The sequence below is a fragment of the Panicum virgatum genome, chromosome 7N, assembly GCF_016808335.1.
Source record: "Panicum virgatum strain AP13 chromosome 7N, P.virgatum_v5, whole genome shotgun sequence".
Taxonomy (NCBI): Eukaryota; Viridiplantae; Streptophyta; class Magnoliopsida; order Poales; family Poaceae; genus Panicum; species Panicum virgatum.
The window spans coordinates 36,792,357-36,813,143 of NC_053151.1; the positions used below are offsets into that span (position 1 = coordinate 36,792,357).

The 20,787-nt window shown below is 48.1% G+C and overlaps 1 protein-coding gene across 1 annotated transcript; it reads right to left on the reverse strand.

Moving 5' to 3' along the window:
- Positions 1-929: 929 nt before the first annotated feature.
- On the reverse strand, positions 930-19,346 carry LOC120681209 (disease resistance protein RPS2-like). Its single transcript, XM_039962731.1, has 3 exons — positions 18,717-19,346; positions 16,944-17,400; positions 930-2,617 (listed from the first exon to the last, which is right to left on the reverse strand). The coding sequence occupies exons 1-3, from the start codon at positions 19,344-19,346 to the stop codon at positions 930-932; spliced, it is 2,775 nt and encodes a 924-aa protein (XP_039818665.1).
- Positions 19,347-20,787: the final 1,441 nt, after the last annotated feature.

Genomic DNA, 20,787 nt, shown 5'->3' on the forward strand with positions numbered 1-20,787 from the left:
TGGCCAAACTTTTTTCGCTTCTAAACACGGCCTAAATTCACCTGGTTTGGTGAGCAACAAAATAAGGTACTCCATCCGTTTCAAATTATAAGTCATTTTCAAGAATCTTAAAGAGTCAAAAATTTTCAAGTTTGACCAAATTTATACAACAACATAATAACATTTACAATACCAATTAAGTATTATTAGATTCTTTGTTAGTTATATTTTCATAGTATAACTATTTGATGTTATAAATTTTTATATTTCTCTCTATAATTTTGGTCAAATTTTGATATGGTTTGACTCTCCAAGATTCTTGGAATGACTTATAATTTGGAACGGAGGGAGTAATGTGTATCAAGCCACAAAACGGCAAAGGAAAAGAGAACTTTTTTCCAGAATAAGTAAACAATTGCAATTTATTGATCACAGATTTACAACAATGAATGAATGAATGGATAATATTATGTACTGGTTTGTAAACTCAGCAATGTACATGTACGGCCTACTTGTATGGCCTTGTTTGGTTTTCTTCCATGATCCTTAGCGCACGCAAGCCGAGAAAAAAATCTCGCATGTATGGAGTCTAAAATAAAGTTTATTTGCAAAACTTTTTTAGGGATGGGTGTAATTTTTCGTGACGAATTTAATGACGGTAATTAATTGATGATTGACTACAGTGATGCTACAGTACCATTCTCTAATTATGCGGTCAAAGGCTTCATTAGATTCTTCGGGGTTCCTAACACAGGGGTTCTGAAATTGGTTTTATAAACTGACTTAGTTTGACACCATAATTAGCGGTCAAAGTGATGATTTCCTAGCATTCTACAAAACCAAACAAGGCCAAACATCTTGCATGGCATCGCATATATGCCAAACTGCAAGTACAGAACGAAGCCTCCTGCCAACGATGCAAGAGCTGCTGCAAACATGACCCCTGTCTGTCAGATTGGAATGAAGAGCTTGCTATCCATGCCCTCCTCGTCCTCCCACTCCAGTTTATCCCACCACTCAACCGAACCGCACACCTGCTTCAGTTTCTCACAATTATACCTGCTGTTGAGTGGGATGCTTCGCAGATTCGGGCAGTCCTCCACCCGGACCGTCTCGAGGCTGGGAAAATCTCTTGGCTTGCAAATAATCCTCAGCTTCTTCACATCAGTCAATACGATTAATCTCAATTTCGGGAAGCCAGTACGTGTTTTGTCATCGCTTAATTCGCTCTTACCGTAGCTTTTACCGTAACCATTCCGCTCATCTCCAGAATGTTCGGCCACGGCATTGTCCTCCTGTCCTTCAGAAGGATGATCCGGCATCGTCTCTGCCTCATCACTATTATCTTCTTCGATGATCTTCAGCATCCCATCACAATGGGTTACGACGAGCCTCTCGAGCATTTCAAGTTTTAGGACCCATGTGATGTCCTTCAGTTTGGGGCACTTCGAAATGACCAGCTTGCGGATGTGCTGAAAATGATGCGGCATCGGTGCAACAATGACGTTCTCCAATGAAGGAAGAACTGAGAGCGTTAGGAGCTCCAGGCCTGAAGTCGTCAGCTCAGCGTCGGCAGCCAGTGTGTTCAGGTCATAGCATGATTCGACATACAGCTCCTCAAGGTGCACCAAGTGGTTGAGATCAGAGATTTTGATCGACTGCATTTCTCCACAGTACTTCAGATTCAGGCGATATGTTGACTTTGCCAAAGGGCTGGTCTTGTTCAGTTTCTTCAACACGTCCTCTGCATAAATAGTGATTCCAAGGAACATCAGTGCCTTTAGGGAATCCAGATTCAGGTCATCAACATCATGAATTCCGTAGTGGCTGCGAAAGAGATTAAGCACTCTAAGCTTGAGTAACTTGGAGCAATTGTTCAAGGTATCTTCGAGTGCAACAGTCACACTCAGATCCAGATGCCTCAACTCTTTCAATAACCATAGCCGCTCAGGTAATCTGGTGATGAGTGTATGTGACAAGTTAAGATGCTGCAATGCAACCAGTGTCTCACATTCTGGGAGTGATGTTATTGCAGTATGAGAAAGATCTAGCACTGTCAAAGAGCGCATAAATTTGAAAAATTCTGAACCCAGATTGTCCAGATTTGGGTTATTTTGGATCAATAATGTGGTGAGGCTTCTGCATTCTGGTGACAAAGAAAGCTCTTTGATGTCATTAGACATGATGGAGATCCTTGTAGCTTCTTTCCATTCTTCTACTGATGGAGCAGTATCCAAAGCCATCCCTGCTTGAACAAGAAACTTTTGATCTGTCTCCTTAACCAACCAAAGCCCCAGATGCCTGATTACATGATGCATTTTTACCTTTGATGACATTGAACCACTGGTCTGCAACAAGCATGCTGAAATAAGATCGTGGATTATTTGGTAACCCTTTCCACAATCATCGAGTAGCAAACCTTCAGCCAACCAATAATCAACCAGTTGCTCCTTACTAATAGATCCATACTCAGGGAAAAGAGTGCAGTACAAAAAGCACTGCTGTTGAGTGGCAGTGAGCCTGTCATAGCTGTATTTCAGCCGATAAAACATTTCATCCACACCATCATTTTTGTACTTGTACATATTGTTGTTAATTGCATCCGCAGCTAGAGTCCACTCCTTTGGCCCTTCCAAGCCTGCCACAGAGGTTCCAATGACATTGATGTAGCAGCACCGTCCAAATTAAACCGGCTTAAATGCACTAACCATCATCTTAATACTTAATCAAGTTACTGTGCACTTAAAACGGTGTAACCTGACAGGCTGTCGGGTAAAATCCCGATTAAACTACTGTACTCCAGGATCACAATTGCACTTAGACCCGTACGAAGACGAGCACAGGTGTTACCAGCATACGAAAAATCTTCAAATTAATTTACAACACAGGTTTTACATAAAAGGTTTAAATACAAACAACAGAGTTCAAACGCACAGCGGAAGTTTAAAACTGAGTTCGAAATACAATACGATAGCTACGACGACGATAAAAGGTGAGCTCCACATCCTGCCCACCGATGTGATGCCAACCTGCCCAACCTTCACGGGGAAGACGGGGCCCACTCGACGGTCCAACCTGGAGGAAGTGGCTATCCAATCCAGGACGCACAGATCTCCTCGAAGTCCGCAGGGACACAACCTGCTCAGAAGGGTTACAACAACAACCCTGAGTATACTAATACTCAGCAAGGCTTACCCGACCTTGGGTATACTTAGCCCATTACCTAGACATGCAAGGCTTTTTGGCTCTGGAGTTCTTTTGCTGAAAGGCTGCTAAAAGTGAATCCTTACTTTCAGTATTTTAGCTCCGTTTAGTATACCAAGTATTACTAAGTTCGCCTATTCATCTAAAACACACATGGTGGAACAGATTATCTTTTAGAACAACAGATACACATTCCATCGCTACCTTTCAAGACTTATTTCACTTCTTACTACGATGTGACAAAGAGATCAAGGCTCTCATAACCGCGAGTCACGGCGAATCGATCCGATTTAACCTTGCAAGGTGGACCTAACTCACACGACACATGCAAGCCCCGTCGGGCCACTCGCGTCAACTGTTTCCACATTACCACGGCATCTGAACTACGCCTGCTAAAACCCAGGTGATGGGCCCCTCGCAGTGAACTCCCGGAGAACCCGGAGGCGGCATCCTATCCAACACCCGCCAACTCCCACGCCCAGCGTAGCATGGCGGAATTCAAATTACCGCTGTAAGGTGGTACACAGCTTACCGGTTTCGACTACCTCCTACTTCCGGTATGTGGTTAGTACTGTTCAATCCTCGATCAGCACTGCCAACAACGGAACGGTCCTCAATCGACACAGGCGGAGCTAACTTTCCATCCATTCCATACCAAAACCAACTCATTTCCGCCCGGTCTCTATTTCTCTTTACTCAACAATTCATTTCAAGCCAAGGCTTAAGGGATCAAGATCCTAAACTCGCGAGTGACAGCAATCACTCGACTTCTACCGAAAACCTATTTAGCAAAGCATTTCTATCGACACCTGCTTACTAGTATAGGCCCACGGTACCTAGGGAACTACTATGGTTCCATTCAACTCCTAGAACATAAATGCACAATACTTAAATAAACATTGAATAATTTAAATTATGGTTATGCTCCGGGGCTTGCCTTGCAGGTCAGCGGGGTTAACTAGGTCTCCGGGGGCGTGCTCAACGGCGTCCTCCTGCTGCGCTCCTGCTCGTGGCTCCTGGACCGGCTCAGCAACTAGCTCGTGGACAGCGTCGGTCGTGGCGTCTACACGAATAAAATATGTCATGCAACTGATAGGACACAGAGCAATGCATAAGTGTTTACGATGCGAAACCAAAGTTCAACATTTAGCATGCAGTGATTCTTCCCAAAACAGCTACTAACTTTAAAATAAATAAAAGAGCATGGCGAGGGCAAACTACAAGCAAAACCCTAACTTGCAAACATGATCTAGCAACACAATTAAACAGCGTAACACGAAGACAGTAAAGCATGCCACGGAATTTTTCCGACAATGAACGACGATCGAAAGCATTTGTCTTAACCCTAGAAAAGCAATTAAACAACAATTAGATCCACACACTTGCATATAGAACAAGCACCTGAAACTTTTTCAGTGAACAACACATACCAAGAGTAAGCTACTGCAAATTTTTCATAATTTTTAGAGCCCTGGAACTACCTACAATAATTAAACTAGGTTTAACGCAAACTGAATTTTTCATCAGAGAAAAAGTAACAAAATACAGGCACAAGTATTTTTCCTCAGAAGCTTGTGATTTTAGAAACCTAACAAAATTAGGTTTGCAATTTTTGGATTTTTCTACAAATTTACACGGATTTTTAAAGTTTCAGTTAAATTAAGAAATGGAAAACAATAAAAAGGGGGGGGGCGGCTGACAGCCGGGCCCCACATGCAAGGGAGCCCAGGCCTGCTCCCCCCCTTCCTCTGTTTTGCCCGCACGGGCGGCCGGCCGGCCGGTGCACGGCCAGGGGCAGGCGGCCCGCGGCGGCCCTGGCTCCCGCCGGCGGCGGCTTGCCGGCGGCGTGGCTCGGCGGAACCGAGGCCAGGGCGCCCGGAGTGCGGGGCGCGGAACAGGCGTGGGGCGCAGGGGCGGCGCGCGGCTTGGAGCGGTGGCGGTAGGGGCGGCGCGGTGGCGGCGCGGCCGGGCCGGCCAGGGCAAGGCCAGGCGGCGCGCGGGGAGGGGCGGATGAGGGCCAGTGGCCCCAGGCGGCCGTGCGGCTCGCGGCGGCGCCGCGCGAGCGTGCGCAGGGGGCCCCCGCGGCGTGTGCCGGCGGCTCACGGCGGCGCATGGCCACGGGCGGCGGCGGCGGCTGCGTTCCGGCGGCGGCAGGGCCAAGCGGCGGCAAGGCGAGGCGGGGCGAGCACCAGGGGGGTCAAACGGCGGCGGGGCGCGCGGTATTGGCCCGCGGGCGGGGGCAGGGAGGCCCGGCGGCATGCGCGGGCGGCGCTCAGGGCGTTCCGCGGCGGCGCAGCTCCGATTCGACGGCGGCGGCGCCGATTCGGATGGGGAAAAGCTCGGGAAGATAGAGGAGGGCGCGATTGAGCTCACCGGGGGTCGATTTGGGGCGGAGGATGGCCGGAAGGTGGTGCTCGACGTGGGGGTGGCGAAGCTCGGGGCGACGGCAATGGTGGCCACGGTCTGGAGCTCGACTTTGGCCGGGGTAGGGCACGGCCGCGCTCGTGGAGGGATGGAGGAGCTTCGGGGCGGGGTCGCGCAGCTCGGAGTGCGACTGATTGAGGTGGGGCGGCGAGGGTTGGCCGGAGCGACGAACGATGGCGATGTCGCTCGGTTCTGCTCGCTCGCTCGAGCTCGACCTAGCTCAGAGGAAGGAGGAAGGAGGATTGGGACGGCACGGGAAGCTTCGAGGCGACCGTGAGAGGAGAAGAGCGGCGTCGGGCGCGATTGCCGACGCGTGGACGCGCTCGCCGGCGTTCAGTCGCCGGTATGGGCGCGGGCGTGCACAGTGCTGAGCACTGGAGCTGCACTGTTTCTTCGTTTAATGATTTTGGCTCGAATTTGAACAGTTGAAACTCCAAATTTCATATGGGAACATGAAATTTGGCCAAAACAAAAGTTGTAGAGGAAAAGAAGATCTACAACTTTTGTTTTGGGCGAAAGTTGATTTGGAGCTCGGAACAAGGACAAAAACGAGATCGAACACAGCTAAGTAGCTGTTTAATACGCGAACGCGATTAGCGTTAACGACGAATTTGAGTCCACGATTAGCGAGTTAACTCATGCTTAGCGAGACGATTAACACAGGGGTGTTACAGCCTTCCCCCCTTAAAGGAATCTCGTCCCGAGATTCAGGCACAAAGGAATAAAGACAGGCAGAAGGGGTTCGAAGTTGTAGTACCTGGATGAGTGTTCAAAAATTCCGGATACTTGGATTTCAGAAATTCCTCCTTCTCCCAAGTCGCTTCATCTTCGGAGTGATTACTCCATTGAACTTTGTAGAATCGGTTGGTTGTGCGACGAGTAACTCGATCCTTGCGATCGATAATCTTGATAGGATGCTCAGGATAAGAGAGATCAGACTCTAATTGAATCGAGTCACTTGCCACAGCTTCAGTCGGAATTCTAAGGCACATTCTGAGTTGCGATACATGAAAGATGTTATGAACTGCAGAAAGATTTGCTGGAAGATCCAACCGATAAGCCACCGGACCGCATCGTTCCACAATTGGATATGGACCGATGTAGCGGGGAGCTAACTTCCCTTTTATTCCAAATCTTTGCACGCCTTTCCAAGGTGATACTTTTAAATAGACATAGTCACCGACTTTAAAGACGAGTGGATCTCTTCTTTTATCCGCATAGCTCTTCTGTCGGGACTGTGCAATCTTTAAGTTGGCTTGGATAAGGCGAACTTGTTCTTCGGCCTCTTGAACCATGTCGGGCCCAAAGATTGTTCTTTCTCCGGTTTCAGACCAATTGAGAGGTGTACGGCATCGACGACCATACAGGGCTTCGAATGGTGCCATTTTGATGCTCTCTTGATAACTATTGTTATAAGAGAATTCAGCTAACGGCAAACATTGATCCCATTTCTGTGGATAGGTCAAAACACATGCACGAAGCATATCCTCCAAAATTTGATTTATCCTCTCCGTTTGGCCGTCTGTTTGAGGGTGATATGCAGAGCTACGAATAAGATGCGTTCCCAAGCAAGCATGTAATTGCTCCCAAAAACGAGCAACGAACTGAGTTCCTCGATCGGAAATGATAGTCTTTGGCACACCATGTAAACATAGTATGCGATCCATGTACAATTCCGCATATTGTTTGGTCAAGTACGTCGTCTTAACTGGGAGGAAATGTGCCGACTTGGTTAATCTATCCACTATAACCCAAATAGAGTCGTAACCCTTTTGAGTTCGAGGTAAGCCGACGATGAAATCCATACTTATATCTTCCCATTTCCATTCTGGAATATTCAAGGGTTGAAGAGTCCCAGCTGGTCTGAGATGACTGGCTTTAACCCTCCGACAGATATCACACTCCGACACATACTTGGCTATTTCCCTTTTCATCCGAGTCCACCAAAATCGTTGCTTCAGGTCTTGGTACATCTTGTTGCTACCCGGATGAATTGATAATCGTGACGTATGAGCTTCATCAAGGATCTGTTTTCTGAGTCCAAAATTCTTAGGCACCACTAATCGGTTCTTGAACCATAATACATTCTCATTATCCTGGTGGAAGCAATTCACTTTAGGGTCTCCTTCTGATAGTCTCCTCTGAATTTCCTTAACCCCCTTATCTTGCTTTTGTGCCACTATGATGAGATCGCGAAGAGTAGGAGTAAGCTCTAGATGAGCCAATGTGCCATGTGGTACGATACTCAAATTCAGCTTTTCCATTTCAAAGCAAAGAGATTCGCTTAATGGTATAGCTGAGATGCAATGACAGTGAGCTTTGCGACTCAGCGCATCGGCAACTACATTTGCCTTGCCAGGATGATAATGCACTTCGAGCTCATAATCTTTAATCAACTCAAGCCATCTTCTTTGACGCATGTTCAAATCAGCTTGAGTGAACAGATATTTGAGGCTCTTGTGATCGGTATAGATGTTGCACAATGAACCTAAAAGATAGTGTCGCCAGATCTTCAGTGAATGGACCACAGCTGCTAATTCAAGATCATGAGTGGGATAATTTTCTTCATGACGCTTGAGCGATCGAGATGCATAAGCAATCACTCGGTTCTCCTGCATCAGAACACAGCCAAGTCCTGTGCCTGAGGCATCACAGTAGACATCGAATGGTTTGGTAGTATCAGGCTGGGCCAAGATTGGAGCAGAAGTGAGAAGTGTCTTCAATTTCTGGAAAGCTTCCTCACATTGAATACTCCAATAGAATTTAACACCCTTTTTCAGAAGTTCAGTCATTGGCTTCGCAATTCTGGAGAATTCTGGAATGAACCGACGATAATACCCAGCTAAACCCAAGAAACTGCGGATTTCAGGAACTGAAGTGGGGGCTTCCCAATCGAGTACATCCTGTACTTTACTGGGATCCACAGAGATACCTTCAGCAGATATGACATGACCGAGGAATGGCACTTCCTTCAGCCAGAAGTCACACTTGCTGAGTTTGGCATAAAGCTGGTGCTCTCTCAGACGCTGAAGTACTATGCGAAGATGATGAGCATGTTCTTCCTCATTCTTCGAATAGATCAAGATGTCATCAATGAATACCACGACAAACTTGTCTAACTCCGGCATGAATACCGAATTCATGAGGTACATGAAATAGGCTGGAGCATTTGTTAATCCAAAGGACATCACCAAATACTCGTATAACCCATAACGAGTAGAGAAGGCTGTTTTTGGTATATCCACCGGTCTGATTTTTATCTGATGATAGCCAGATCGGAGATCTATTTTTGAGAATACCTTAGCTCCGGCTAGTTGATCAAAAAGAATATCGATACGAGGAAGTGGATATTTGTTTTTGATGGTGACTGCATTCAGAGGTCGGTAATCCACACATAGCCTCAGCCCGTGATCTTTCTTCTTTACGAACAGAGCCGGGCAACCCCAAGGTGAGGTGCTCGGTCGGATATAGCCTTTATCTAGCAACTCTTGTAACTGGATTTTTAATTCAGCTAACTCACTGGGAGTCATTCTATATGGCCTTCGAGATATGGGCGCTGTGCCAGGCTGTAGCTCAATGACAAACTCAATATCCCGATCGGGAGGCATACCTGGCAAGTCCTCCGGAAACACATCGGGGTATTCACAAACCACTGGAATTACCTCTAGGATTTTCCCCTCAAGATGGTATATGACAATGGCTGGAATTGCATGCTGGGAAAGATGAATTTCCATAGAACCATACATGGAAGAGTTGAACTGAAGGATACGAGAAGAGGTATTGATGATAACGCCATGCTTCTTCATCCAATTCATTCCAAGTATGATATCTATCCCTTGACTTGGAAGGACAATGGGAGTGAGTGGAAAATTTTTCCCACCCAAGCTAAGGGAAACATTTCGAACTACTTGGCCAGCATTTAATCGGTTGCCAGGTGTCTGAATAATATAGGGTTTCTCTAGGCATGTTACTTGTAAGTGAAGTCGTGCCACACATGCTTCACTGATAAAATTATGAGATGCTCCAGAATCAAATAGCACAGTAACAGGGCAGTGATTAACGGAGAACGTACCCGCCATCACTTGAGTGCCCTCCGGGACTTCCTCCAAAGTGGTGTAGTTCACACGACCAGTCTTGGCAGGTACAACCTTCTTTTTCTGATCCTTCTGGCTGGAACCTTGACTCAGTGCTGGAGTCTTGTAGATATTCTGCCGAGGTGGCAGACGGCAGTCTCGTGCAAAGTGCCCCAGGTTACCACAATTGTAACAAGGGTAGTTGTTGGGGCGTGGAGCTTGTAGCATTAGCGGCCTCTGCTGTTGTGTCGGGAAACGAGGTACCCACGGCTGCTGTTGCTGGGGTGGCCTAGCGACCCAACGGCCCTGCTGTGGAGGACGGTTTGAAGCCTGCTGATTCCCTGTCTGAACCAGCTTGTACCTCTGGGGTGCATTGTTGGAGGATCCAGCAGGTGCTTTTCTCTTCTTATCAGCTTTGTGTGCCAGTGTGGCATCTTCCTGCGTGATGGCCTTATTAACCAGATCAGTAAAGTTGTTGCAAGTAGTGAGAGCCAGTTTGTCCTGGAGCTTTGTACTAAGTCCCCTTCTGAAGCAATCTTGTTTCTTCTCATCAGTGTCCACATGAAAACCATCATACTGGGATAGCTGGTTAAAGGTCTGAGCATATTGGAGTACGGTGTTGTTCCCTTGCTTCAGGGCTAGGAACTCTGCCATCTTCCTCCTCATCAAGCTTGTAGGGATGTGGTGGGCTCTAAAAGCTGCCACAAACTCATCCCAGGTGAGACGTGTACCAGCGGGAAGTAGAGCCTTGTGATTGACCCACCATATTTTCGCAGGTCCTCGCAGCTGTTGCGCTGCAAAGGCGGCTTTGTCCATCTCTGTGCAATTGAGGATGCTGAAATTATCCTCAATGGTGCGAATCCAGGCATCAGCCTCAAGGGGATCATCGGCCTTGTGGAACAGAGGTGGCTGGGTGGCCAGAAAACCGACATAGTCAGTTTCTGCTGGTGCTAGCGGGGGAGCATGTCGACCTCTGCCGGCATTGACCTGGGCTTGCACCAGTTGCCTTATCAACTCCGTCTGCTCGTTGCGGTCGGCGATAAGAGCTGCAACAGCTTGAGCCAAAGAGGGAGGTTGCTGGGGCAGTGCCTCGTGATTGTCATTGTCATGATTATCACCCATCTGCAAAAAGAATCATTCCCCTGGTTAGCCATTTCGCTAGCAAGACTAATCCATGCAAGTAAAGAATGTGCATATATAATATGAACACACGGCATGAATCATTTCTCTCGCGAGATGGTTCACCAAGGGAATTAAAATTTACTTGCTTTGGTTGAAAATGCATCAACACAACAAGTTTCGTCCAACGTAGCTCTAACGTATGCAAAACTGAACCTCGCTCAACAATGTTTCAGATTCGAAGACGATCAAACACAACTCAAATCTGAAAATTCACACACTGACAGAAAAGATCATTACGGGAGTAAAATTTACAATAAGCAGCCACGCTGCTTCAGCTGGAACAAGGTTCAGTACAACCCAAGCCGTGCTACGGCAACAAACTAACATGGGAGAAGGGTTCACAAACGACCCTACAACACACCACTACGGGGTCTTACACGACCCGGCTACACACCACACTAGCGAGGGGTTATCCTACATGACTCGAACTACTGAGCCACAAAAGAATTCTCAACCCAAGGTTAGCCTAAAGCTCTATGTTGGTCATCCTACCCAACTATCCTACAGTAAGGCTACACTGCAAGGGGAGAATCAACACTGTCCATCCACGTCCTCACGGAGTCCCAGGTCCCGACTCGACTCCAGACACTCCCTCGATCTCCTCAGGGTCCTCTTCCTCTTCTTCTTCTTCTGGCTCCTCCTCTGCTGCATCAGCCTCCATCTCTGCTGCTGCCTGCACCTGAGCCTGGGCGTCCTCAATCCACTCCTGGGCCTGCTGAAGCTGCCCCTCAAGGTGCTGCACCATCTGAGTCCTGTTCTCTAACTCCTCCTGCAACTCCTGAATCCTGATCTTCCTTGCTCTAGACTTGGCCTTCAGGGTCTTGATCTTGTCCTGGGTACCAATCATGTGCTGCTCATGGAGGTGAGCCTCTCGAGCCTTGCTCCTGCATATCACATTCTCCTCACGAAGCTGCTCATACATGTTGCTCAAAGCTGAGGAGTAGCTGAACGAGAGTGCTGTCCTGACGCTGTAGTCGGGCATCATGATGTTCAGGTTGCGGTTCACCCGATCTGCATAGGCCTGAGTGGTCTCATCCTTCAGAGGAAACACACTGTAAGGAGTATCTATCACCTCTGCATTATGCTTCTCTGAGAACTCCTCAATGGCCCTCCTAGCTGCAATCTCCCAGGAGTCTGCCAGCTTCCTACCATAAACAGTGAGCTGCCACGAGTCCCAATCCAAGCGAGCGGGGCAAGCAGGAATCTTCACAATCATCTGACAGCGCTCGGTGCCCAGCAAGCTAGACTCGTGTCTGGAGTACTGTGGGGGCTCAGTGTAGTCAAACGCCCTGAGCATCTGCCACAGCAGACGAGGAAAGTGGCCGGTGTGGAGGGCATTGGAGTGCGCCCAACCCTCAGCGTCCACGATCACGTGCGTGAAGCTAGCCATCTGTAAGAACACATAGCGCTGACGTAAGTGACAGTTTTCAAAAGAAATAGGTTTAAACTTGGCAACGCAACACAAATAAATTTTTAAGAACACATAGTAAAAACATGGTGATCCAAATAAATTTTTGTGAAGCGCAACCGAAGGTAACCAAAAATAAACAACAACTCAGGAATGCAAGATGCAAGATGCATGCCACGTTCTAGCGTTTCTCACTCAAACAAGTACCAAAATATGGTATACGAGAGCAATCGGTGGCACAATTACGTTCTCTCCCTATATATAGACTAGTCGTTCCTACGATCAAGGATTTTTTTTTAACGCGCTTACGGAGTTAGTTTCCTGCAGAAGAACACAGAGACAGATATAACTATCCATTTCTGGACCCTTCGTGCCAGCACACACGAACGGCCCCCATGTGTCCTACGCCACACGGGTAACGCATATGCAGTTTCCCACATATTCACACATACATTACCATCCACTATAGAGATGGCACCCAGACGTTCGACGCTGAATGGGCAGCGCTGCATACGTCATAACAACGTATTCACTTCCCGTACACTCGCCTTACGGGACATCCAAGGGTAGACGTGTCCCAAGGGTCACGGTCATGGCCAACCGCATGACAGGTTTACATCTCGTAACATTGCCTTACGAAATGGCCGTGATCACAATCACACGACATGAAATCCGCACTCCATATCAGGCGGCAGATAGCGACAGGCTCATTTGAATTGAGCCTTATCACCTCCTCGTATGCTCAACATACGGGACCCGCGCACGTATGAAACACGTGGGCTATTCTAAGGACTACCAGAATGCTTACCTTGCTTACCTTAACGGAGGTGCGTCGTTACCGAAATAAGGTTTAACAAAAAGTGAAAGCTGGAAGTGCTGGAATAAAATAGATACTTAGTTGCCACCTAACTTATACAACATAATTAGGGCATACGAACTATCTATTCTATTCCTTAGCGCATCTAGCGTCAACTTTTCGAAAAACCCGAAATCGTTGCAAGGTAATCACCCCAGTGCAATTTAGAGCTCTGATGCCAGCTGTAGCAGCACCGTCCAAATTAAACCGGCTTAAATGCACTAACCATCATCTTAATACTTAATCAAGTTACTGTGCACTTAAAACGGTGTAACCTGACAGGCTGTCGGGTAAAATCCCGATTAAACTACTGTACTCCAGGATCACAATTGCACTTAGACCCGTACGAAGACGAGCACAGGTGTTACCAGCATACGGAAAATCTTCAAATTAATTTACAACACAGGTTTTACATAAAAGGTTTAAATACAAACAACAGAGTTCAAACGCACAGCGGAAGTTTAAAACTGAGTTCGAAATACAATACGATAGCTACGACGACGATAAAAGGTGAGCTCCACATCCTGCCCACCGATGTGATGCCAACCTGCCCAACCTTCACGGGGAAGACGGGGCCCACTCGACGGTCCAACCTGGAGGAAGTGGCTGTCCAATCCAGGACGCACAGATCTCCTCGAAGTCCGCAGGGACACAACCTGCTCAGAAGGGTTACAACAACAACCCTGAGTATACTAATACTCAGCAAGGCTTACCCGACCTTGGGTATACTTAGCCCATTACCTAGACATGCAAGGCTTTTTGGCTCTGGAGTTCTTTTGCTGAAAGGCTGCTAAAAGTGAATCCTTACTTTCAGTATTTTAGCTCCGTTTAGTATACCAAGTATTACTAAGTTCGCCTATTCATCTAAAACACACATGGTGGAACAGATTATCTTTTAGAACAACAGATACACATTCCATCGCTACCTTTCAAGACTTATTTCACTTCTTACTACGATGTGACAAAGAGATCAAGGCTCTCATAACCGCGAGTCACGGCGAATCGATCCGATTTAACCTTGCAAGGTGGACCTAACTCACACGACACATGCAAGCCCCGTCGGGCCACTCGCGTCAACTGTTTCCACATTACCACGGCATCTGAACTACGCCTGCTAAAACCCAGGTGATGGGCCCCTCGCAGTGAACTCCCGGAGAACCCGGAGGCGGCATCCTATCCAACACCCGCCAACTCCCACGCCCAGCGTAGCATGGCGGAATTCAAATTACCGCTGTAAGGTGGTACACAGCTTACCGGTTTCGACTACCTCCTACTTCCGGTATGTGGTTAGTACTGTTCAATCCTCGATCAGCACTGCCAACAACGGAACGGTCCTCAATCGACACAGGCGGAGCTAACTTTCCATCCATTCCATACCAAAACCAACTCATTTCCGCCCGGTCTCTATTTCTCTTTACTCAACAATTCATTTCAAGCCAAGGCTTAAGGGATCAAGATCCTAAACTCGCGAGTGACAGCAATCACTCGACTTCTACCGAAAACCTATTTAGCAAAGCATTTCTATCGACACCTGCTTACTAGTATAGGCCCACGGTACCTAGGGAACTACTATGGTTCCATTCAACTCCTAGAACATAAATGCACAATACTTAAATAAACATTGAATAATTTAAATTATGGTTATGCTCCGGGGCTTGCCTTGCAGGTCAGCGGGGTTAACTAGGTCTCCGGGGGCGTGCTCAACGGCGTCCTCCTGCTGCGCTCCTGCTCGTGGCTCCTGGACCGGCTCAGCAACTAGCTCGTGGACAGCGTCGGTCGTGGCGTCTACACGAATAAAATATGTCATGCAACTGATAGGACACAGAGCAATGCATAAGTGTTTACGATGCGAAACCAAAGTTCAACATTTAGCATGCAGTGATTCTTCCCAAAACAGCTACTAACTTTAAAATAAATAAAAGAGCATGGCGAGGGCAAACTACAAGCAAAACCCTAACTTGCAAACATGATCTAGCAACACAATTAAACAGCGTAACACGAAGACAGTAAAGCATGCCACGGAATTTTTCCGACAATGAACGACGATCGAAAGCATTTGTCTTAACCCTAGAAAAGCAATTAAACAACAATTAGATCCACACACTTGCATATAGAACAAGCACCTGAAACTTTTTCAGTGAACAACACATACCAAGAGTAAGCTACTGCAAATTTTTCATAATTTTTAGAGCCCTGGAACTACCTACAATAATTAAACTAGGTTTAACGCAAACTGAATTTTTCATCAGAGAAAAAGTAACAAAATACAGGCACAAGTATTTTTCCTCAGAAGCTTGTGATTTTAGAAACCTAACAAAATTAGGTTTGCAATTTTTGGATTTTTCTACAAATTTACACGGATTTTTAAAGTTTCAGTTAAATTAAGAAATGGAAAACAATAAAAAGGGGGGGGCGGCTGACAGCCGGGCCCCACATGCAAGGGAGCCCAGGCCTGCTCCCCCCCTTCCTCTGTTTTGCCCGCACGGGCGGCCGGCCGGCCGGTGCACGGCCAGGGGCAGGCGGCCCGCGGCGGCCCTGGCTCCCGCCGGCGGCGGCTTGCCGGCGGCGTGGCTCGGCGGAACCGAGGCCAGGGCGCCCGGAGTGCGGGGCGCGGAACAGGCGTGGGGCGCAGGGGCGGCGCGCGGCTTGGAGCGGCGGCGGTAGGGGCGGCGCGGTGGCGGCGCGGCCGGGCCGGCCAGGGCAAGGCCAGGCGGCGCGCGGGGAGGGGCGGATGAGGGCCAGTGGCCCCAGGCGGCCGTGCGGCTCGCGGCGGCGCCGCGCGAGCGTGCGCAGGGGGCCCCCGCGGCGTGTGCCGGCGGCTCACGGCGGCGCATGGCCACGGGCGGCGGCGGCGGCTGCGTTCCGGCGGCGGCAGGGCCAAGCGGCGGCAAGGCGAGGCGGGGCGAGCACCAGGGGGGTCAAACGGCGGCGGGGCGCGCGGTATTGGCCCGCGGGCGGGGGCAGGGAGGCCCGGCGGCATGCGCGGGCGGCGCTCAGGGCGTTCCGCGGCGGCGCAGCTCCGATTCGACGGCGGCGGCGCCGATTCGGATGGGGAAAAGCTCGGGAAGATAGAGGAGGGCGCGATTGAGCTCACCGGGGGTCGATTTGGGGCGGAGGATGGCCGGAAGGTGGTGCTCGACGTGGGGGTGGCGAAGCTCGGGGCGACGGCAATGGTGGCCACGGTCTGGAGCTCGACTTTGGCCGGGGTAGGGCACGGCCGCGCTCGTGGAGGGATGGAGGAGCTTCGGGGCGGGGTCGCGCAGCTCGGAGTGCGACTGATTGAGGTGGGGCGGCGAGGGTTGGCCGGAGCGACGAACGATGGCGATGTCGCTCGGTTCTGCTCGCTCGCTCGAGCTCGACCTAGCTCAGAGGAAGGAGGAAGGAGGATTGGGACGGCACGGGAAGCTTCGAGGCGACCGTGAGAGGAGAAGAGCGGCGTCGGGCGCGATTGCCGACGCGTGGACGCGCTCGCCGGCGTTCAGTCGCCGGTATGGGCGCGGGCGTGCACAGTGCTGAGCACTGGAGCTGCACTGTTTCTTCGTTTAATGATTTTGGCTCGAATTTGAACAGTTGAAACTCCAAATTTCATATGGGAACATGAAATTTGGCCAAAACAAAAGTTGTAGAGGAAAAGAAGATCTACAACTTTCGTTTTGGGCGAAAGTTGATTTGGAGCTCGGAACAAGGACAAAAACGAGATCGAACACAGCTAAGTAGCTGTTTAATACGCGAACGCGATTAGCGTTAACGACGAATTTGAGTCCACGATTAGCGAGTTAACTCATGCTTAACGAGACGATTAACACAGGGGTGTTACAATTGAGTGCAAGTGGAAGACCTCCACAACTTAGGATTATTTCCATGGCACGCTCCAAAACAATATTGTTGGAACTCAAAGACTCAACAGCCTCATTGCTCAGCTTGCTCAAGAACAGATTCCGGGCAGCATCATTATCCAAGACCTGCATTTCAATCCGGCTCTTCTGTGCACCCATCTGGAAGCATACTTCTTTGTAACGTGATGTCAGGATCAGCTTGCTTTGGCTGTTGGTATCTGGAGTTGGGATACCAACATCCTCTAGTCGGAATTTCTTCCTTACATCATCAAGCAGCACCACAAATCTTTTCCTTGACAGAGCCTTCACCAAGAATTTGGCCCTTTTCTCAACTGTCTCTGATTCATTCCATGGCAAATTCAGCCTATCGGAGATAGTCTGCTGTATCTCCACTATGTTCAGTGTCTCTGAATTGGATACCTCAATAAATATAACAACCTGAAACAGCCAGTTAAAAGTAATTTGTTAACATGATTGAAAATGTAACATAGAAATTCGGAGAGAGTGTGTATAAGTTCAGCATGCAAATATGCAAAAATTAATTATTCAATTCCCACTCTAATATATAAGTTACAGGTACACTTTTTTAAATATATATGGTGATTTGGGGAAAAAATACTTGCATCTAGTCAACAAATAAACATAATATTTCAGGCAGCATCTATCATCTTCTAGCAAACAATTATATTTTCTTTAATCTATGACCAACTTAGGGGTGTTAATTGGTGACCCTTAGGTGCACCTCCAACCCTCTTTAGTTCAAAATTTTGTACCACTTTTCCAAAATGAGATCTAATTGTGGAGAAGTAGTACAAAATTTTGAAGTAAAAAGGGTTGGAGGTGCACCTAAGGGTCACCAATTGACACCCCTAGACCAACTAACCTTTTGGGAGCAAACACATCCATACACTTGAAAGGAAACTATCACATACTAGATTAAGTTTGATCCAGATTGCAGCACTACGTATTCTGCCAGGGTTCCCAACTAGCATGGTAAGATATAAAAGCAGCACACAACCTCACAAACTGAACTTATGCATGAGACAGGATCCAACTTGCTAAGATTCTTGCTAAATAATCTATACATATTTATACTCATTCATTCATCTATTTTCACTTACTCAGCGTAATGCTTAGTGATGTGTTTAGCTTTAAATAAGTCTATGAGGAATTAGAGAAAAAGGTCACGTAGAGATCAGTTATGAGCAGTGCCTAAAAATATTTAAAATCTCTGAAGAGTAAGACTGACATTATATTTGCTGCAATTGCATCTATTCCAAAATATCTTTCAAAGGAACTTTTTTATATACTTTTTCAAAGTAACATTTAAAAAGTTGTTACAGGCAAAAGAATCATATTCATTTCATGCTGTAAATAATGATGTTACTTTCTTCTTCCCATCTACATAGTTCGTGTACGTCTCCATAATTTACTTCCGAAGCAGCATATCTTCATTTTCAACTAGTACTCTTGAACACCTACACATGTTAGATTTCGTTTAGCTGTACAAGAACAACAGCATCTTCCAACTATTACTGAAACAAGACTTTTGCAGTTTAATACTGTTGGTTCTACATATCATTCTGAAAATACTACCAATGAAGCACCATCATTTTATCATTGAAATAATCTTATGCAAGCAATCCAAAAGAGCAACACAAACAAACGGACCTGAACCCGAAAAAAACAAACAGATACATCATACATGTATACTCTGAGAAGTATGTTCCAATTTTGAGGAAGCAGAATTGCACCTGGTAGTCGTGGGCCTTCTTTTCAAGATCGCTGTTGAAGACATGGAGGAGGGTTGTCTTACCAATGCCTCCTTGACCCCACACACCGATTATGTTGGAGTCACCCTTCTCAAGGAAATCATGGAGCAGAGTCAGCATGGACTCCAATCCAAACGTCTCGATCTGGGGTAAATGATTGACGATTTCCGGTGGCGGCTTGAACCCAAATTTCTTGAACCGCCTCCCTTCCTCTGTCAGGTTTCTCACCTCCTCCAGCGCCTCCACAACACGCTTGCCGATGCAAGCACGGCGACGAGCGTGCACAGTGCACTGGCAGAGGCAAGAGAACTTCAACAGGCTGCCGTACTCCTCGTCGATGGTGTCCCGCCGCAGCTCGTCGACGCGCCTGAGCCACACCTGCACCTGAGGGTGACAGACGTTCAGCTTATCCTCCTCCGCGGCGACCCGCGCCCTGACCGTCGTCTCGACGGCCCGCAGGTTGTCCCGCCCCTTCTCGAGATCGTCCCAGTTGGCCTTGACGCGAAGGAACGCGGACACCTCCCGGGCCGCCGCGTCGAGCATGCCTGTGCTTTCCAGGCATCCATACAGGGGCTCCAGGCACGAGCCGGCCGCGCTGATCGCCTCAGCCATTGGGGGCGGTGGTAAGCGTGTAGCAGGTGAACATGGAATCTGCGGAAAAACAGAGTTCTTGAACTTGAAGCTTACTAAGTTACTATATAGGAAGCAGCATATGCAGGGCGGAGGCGAAACGCCACGCGGTGCCCGGAATGAATGGGGCAACACGGAAGACGGTTCGTCCCGATGGTGATTGCCATATGTCGCGTCTTGCGAAGAAAATGTCCACGCGCATGCTGCCAGTCGGTTTTGGGGCTGCCTGCCAAAAGTCATCAGCTGGGAGGAGAAACCCAGGTTAGGACAGGATCCACCAGCTCAAGCCGTCGTCGGTGATCGAGTTTCCTCGTCGTTTCTTCAGAAGAAGACGAAAGCCGAAGCATCGTAAGCCGTGCCTGGCTTGCCGGCTTGGGCTGTGGTGTCTGATCGTGTCCGCGGCGGCATGGCGGAGCAGGAGCTGATCTGGAAGAGTCAATCCGTCAAACACCTTGCGTGCGGCGTCGTTTCTCCCGCGTGCACGGACAAGCGGGCGTACCTACCTGGAAGTTCCGCCGTGGCTTCTCCGCCCGCAGGTTTGTGGAACGGCTGAGGCCCCGGCGGGCAGCGGTACATGTAGGCGGGATCTTTTTGCCGCGATCCGTTTCATGAGTTCCGCCATTTCAGCCACCCATCTGTCTCATGCACCTCCTCCCCATCAACCTTGTCGTCTTCTCCTTCTTCGAGTTGCTGGATGCGCGCGGTTGGCCTCCATGACCATGATGCGGTGCTGGTACGGAGTCGCATAGGATGCGGCGGCGGAAACCCAGAGGTACAGGAATGCAGAGACGGAGGACGAGCGGGAGTCCACTCGCGAGGGCGGCCGACGCCGGGCAGGAACGGGAGTCCACCGCGAGAGGGCGGGGGGAGCCGCGGAAGATGGCCGGGGCAAAGCTACGGACTACTCGCTCTGTTCAAATATAAGTCATTCCAATATTTTTGGAGAATAAAAGTTTTTCAAATTTGATTAAATTTTTAGAGAAAATCATGAAAAATTATGGCACCAAACAGATATGTTATAAAAATATATTTAATAAAGAATTTAATAGTACATATTTGATATCATATCATAAAATTATTACTTTATTATATAAATTTGGTCAAATTTGAAAAATTTTGACTCTTCAATAATATTAGAATGTTTTATATTTCAGGATGGAGGGAGTACCTTGTAAATATTTGGATCGGACATTTATACATACCGCTCTAGTCGGATTGCGATTAATAATCGCGATCCGACTTAAGGGTTTATGTGTAAATAATATGGTCGAGATTAATAATCACTATTCTTTTTACGGGGTTTATGTAAATATTTGGATCACGATAATAATCGCAATCCATTGGAGGGTTCATATTGTTATGGACTGTAGTCCACGCTGATGTGGGATACTATTAGCCGTTGGATCTAGCGTGTGCGGTTCAG

Excerpts from the sequence above, each read along its gene's own strand:
- LOC120681209 (XM_039962731.1), bottom strand. The coding sequence starts at position 19,346 with ATGGCTGAGGCGATCAGCGCGGCCGGCTCGTGCCTGGAGCCCCTGTAT. Across the intron at positions 17,401-18,716 it reads AGAAGGCCCACGACTACCAG|GTTGTTATATTTATTGAGGT; the intron begins GTGCAATTCTGC and ends TGGCTGTTTCAG. Across the intron at positions 2,618-16,943 it reads TCTTCCACTTGCACTCAATT|GCTTGGAAGGGCCAAAGGAG; the intron begins GTAACACCCCTG and ends CCTCTGTGGCAG.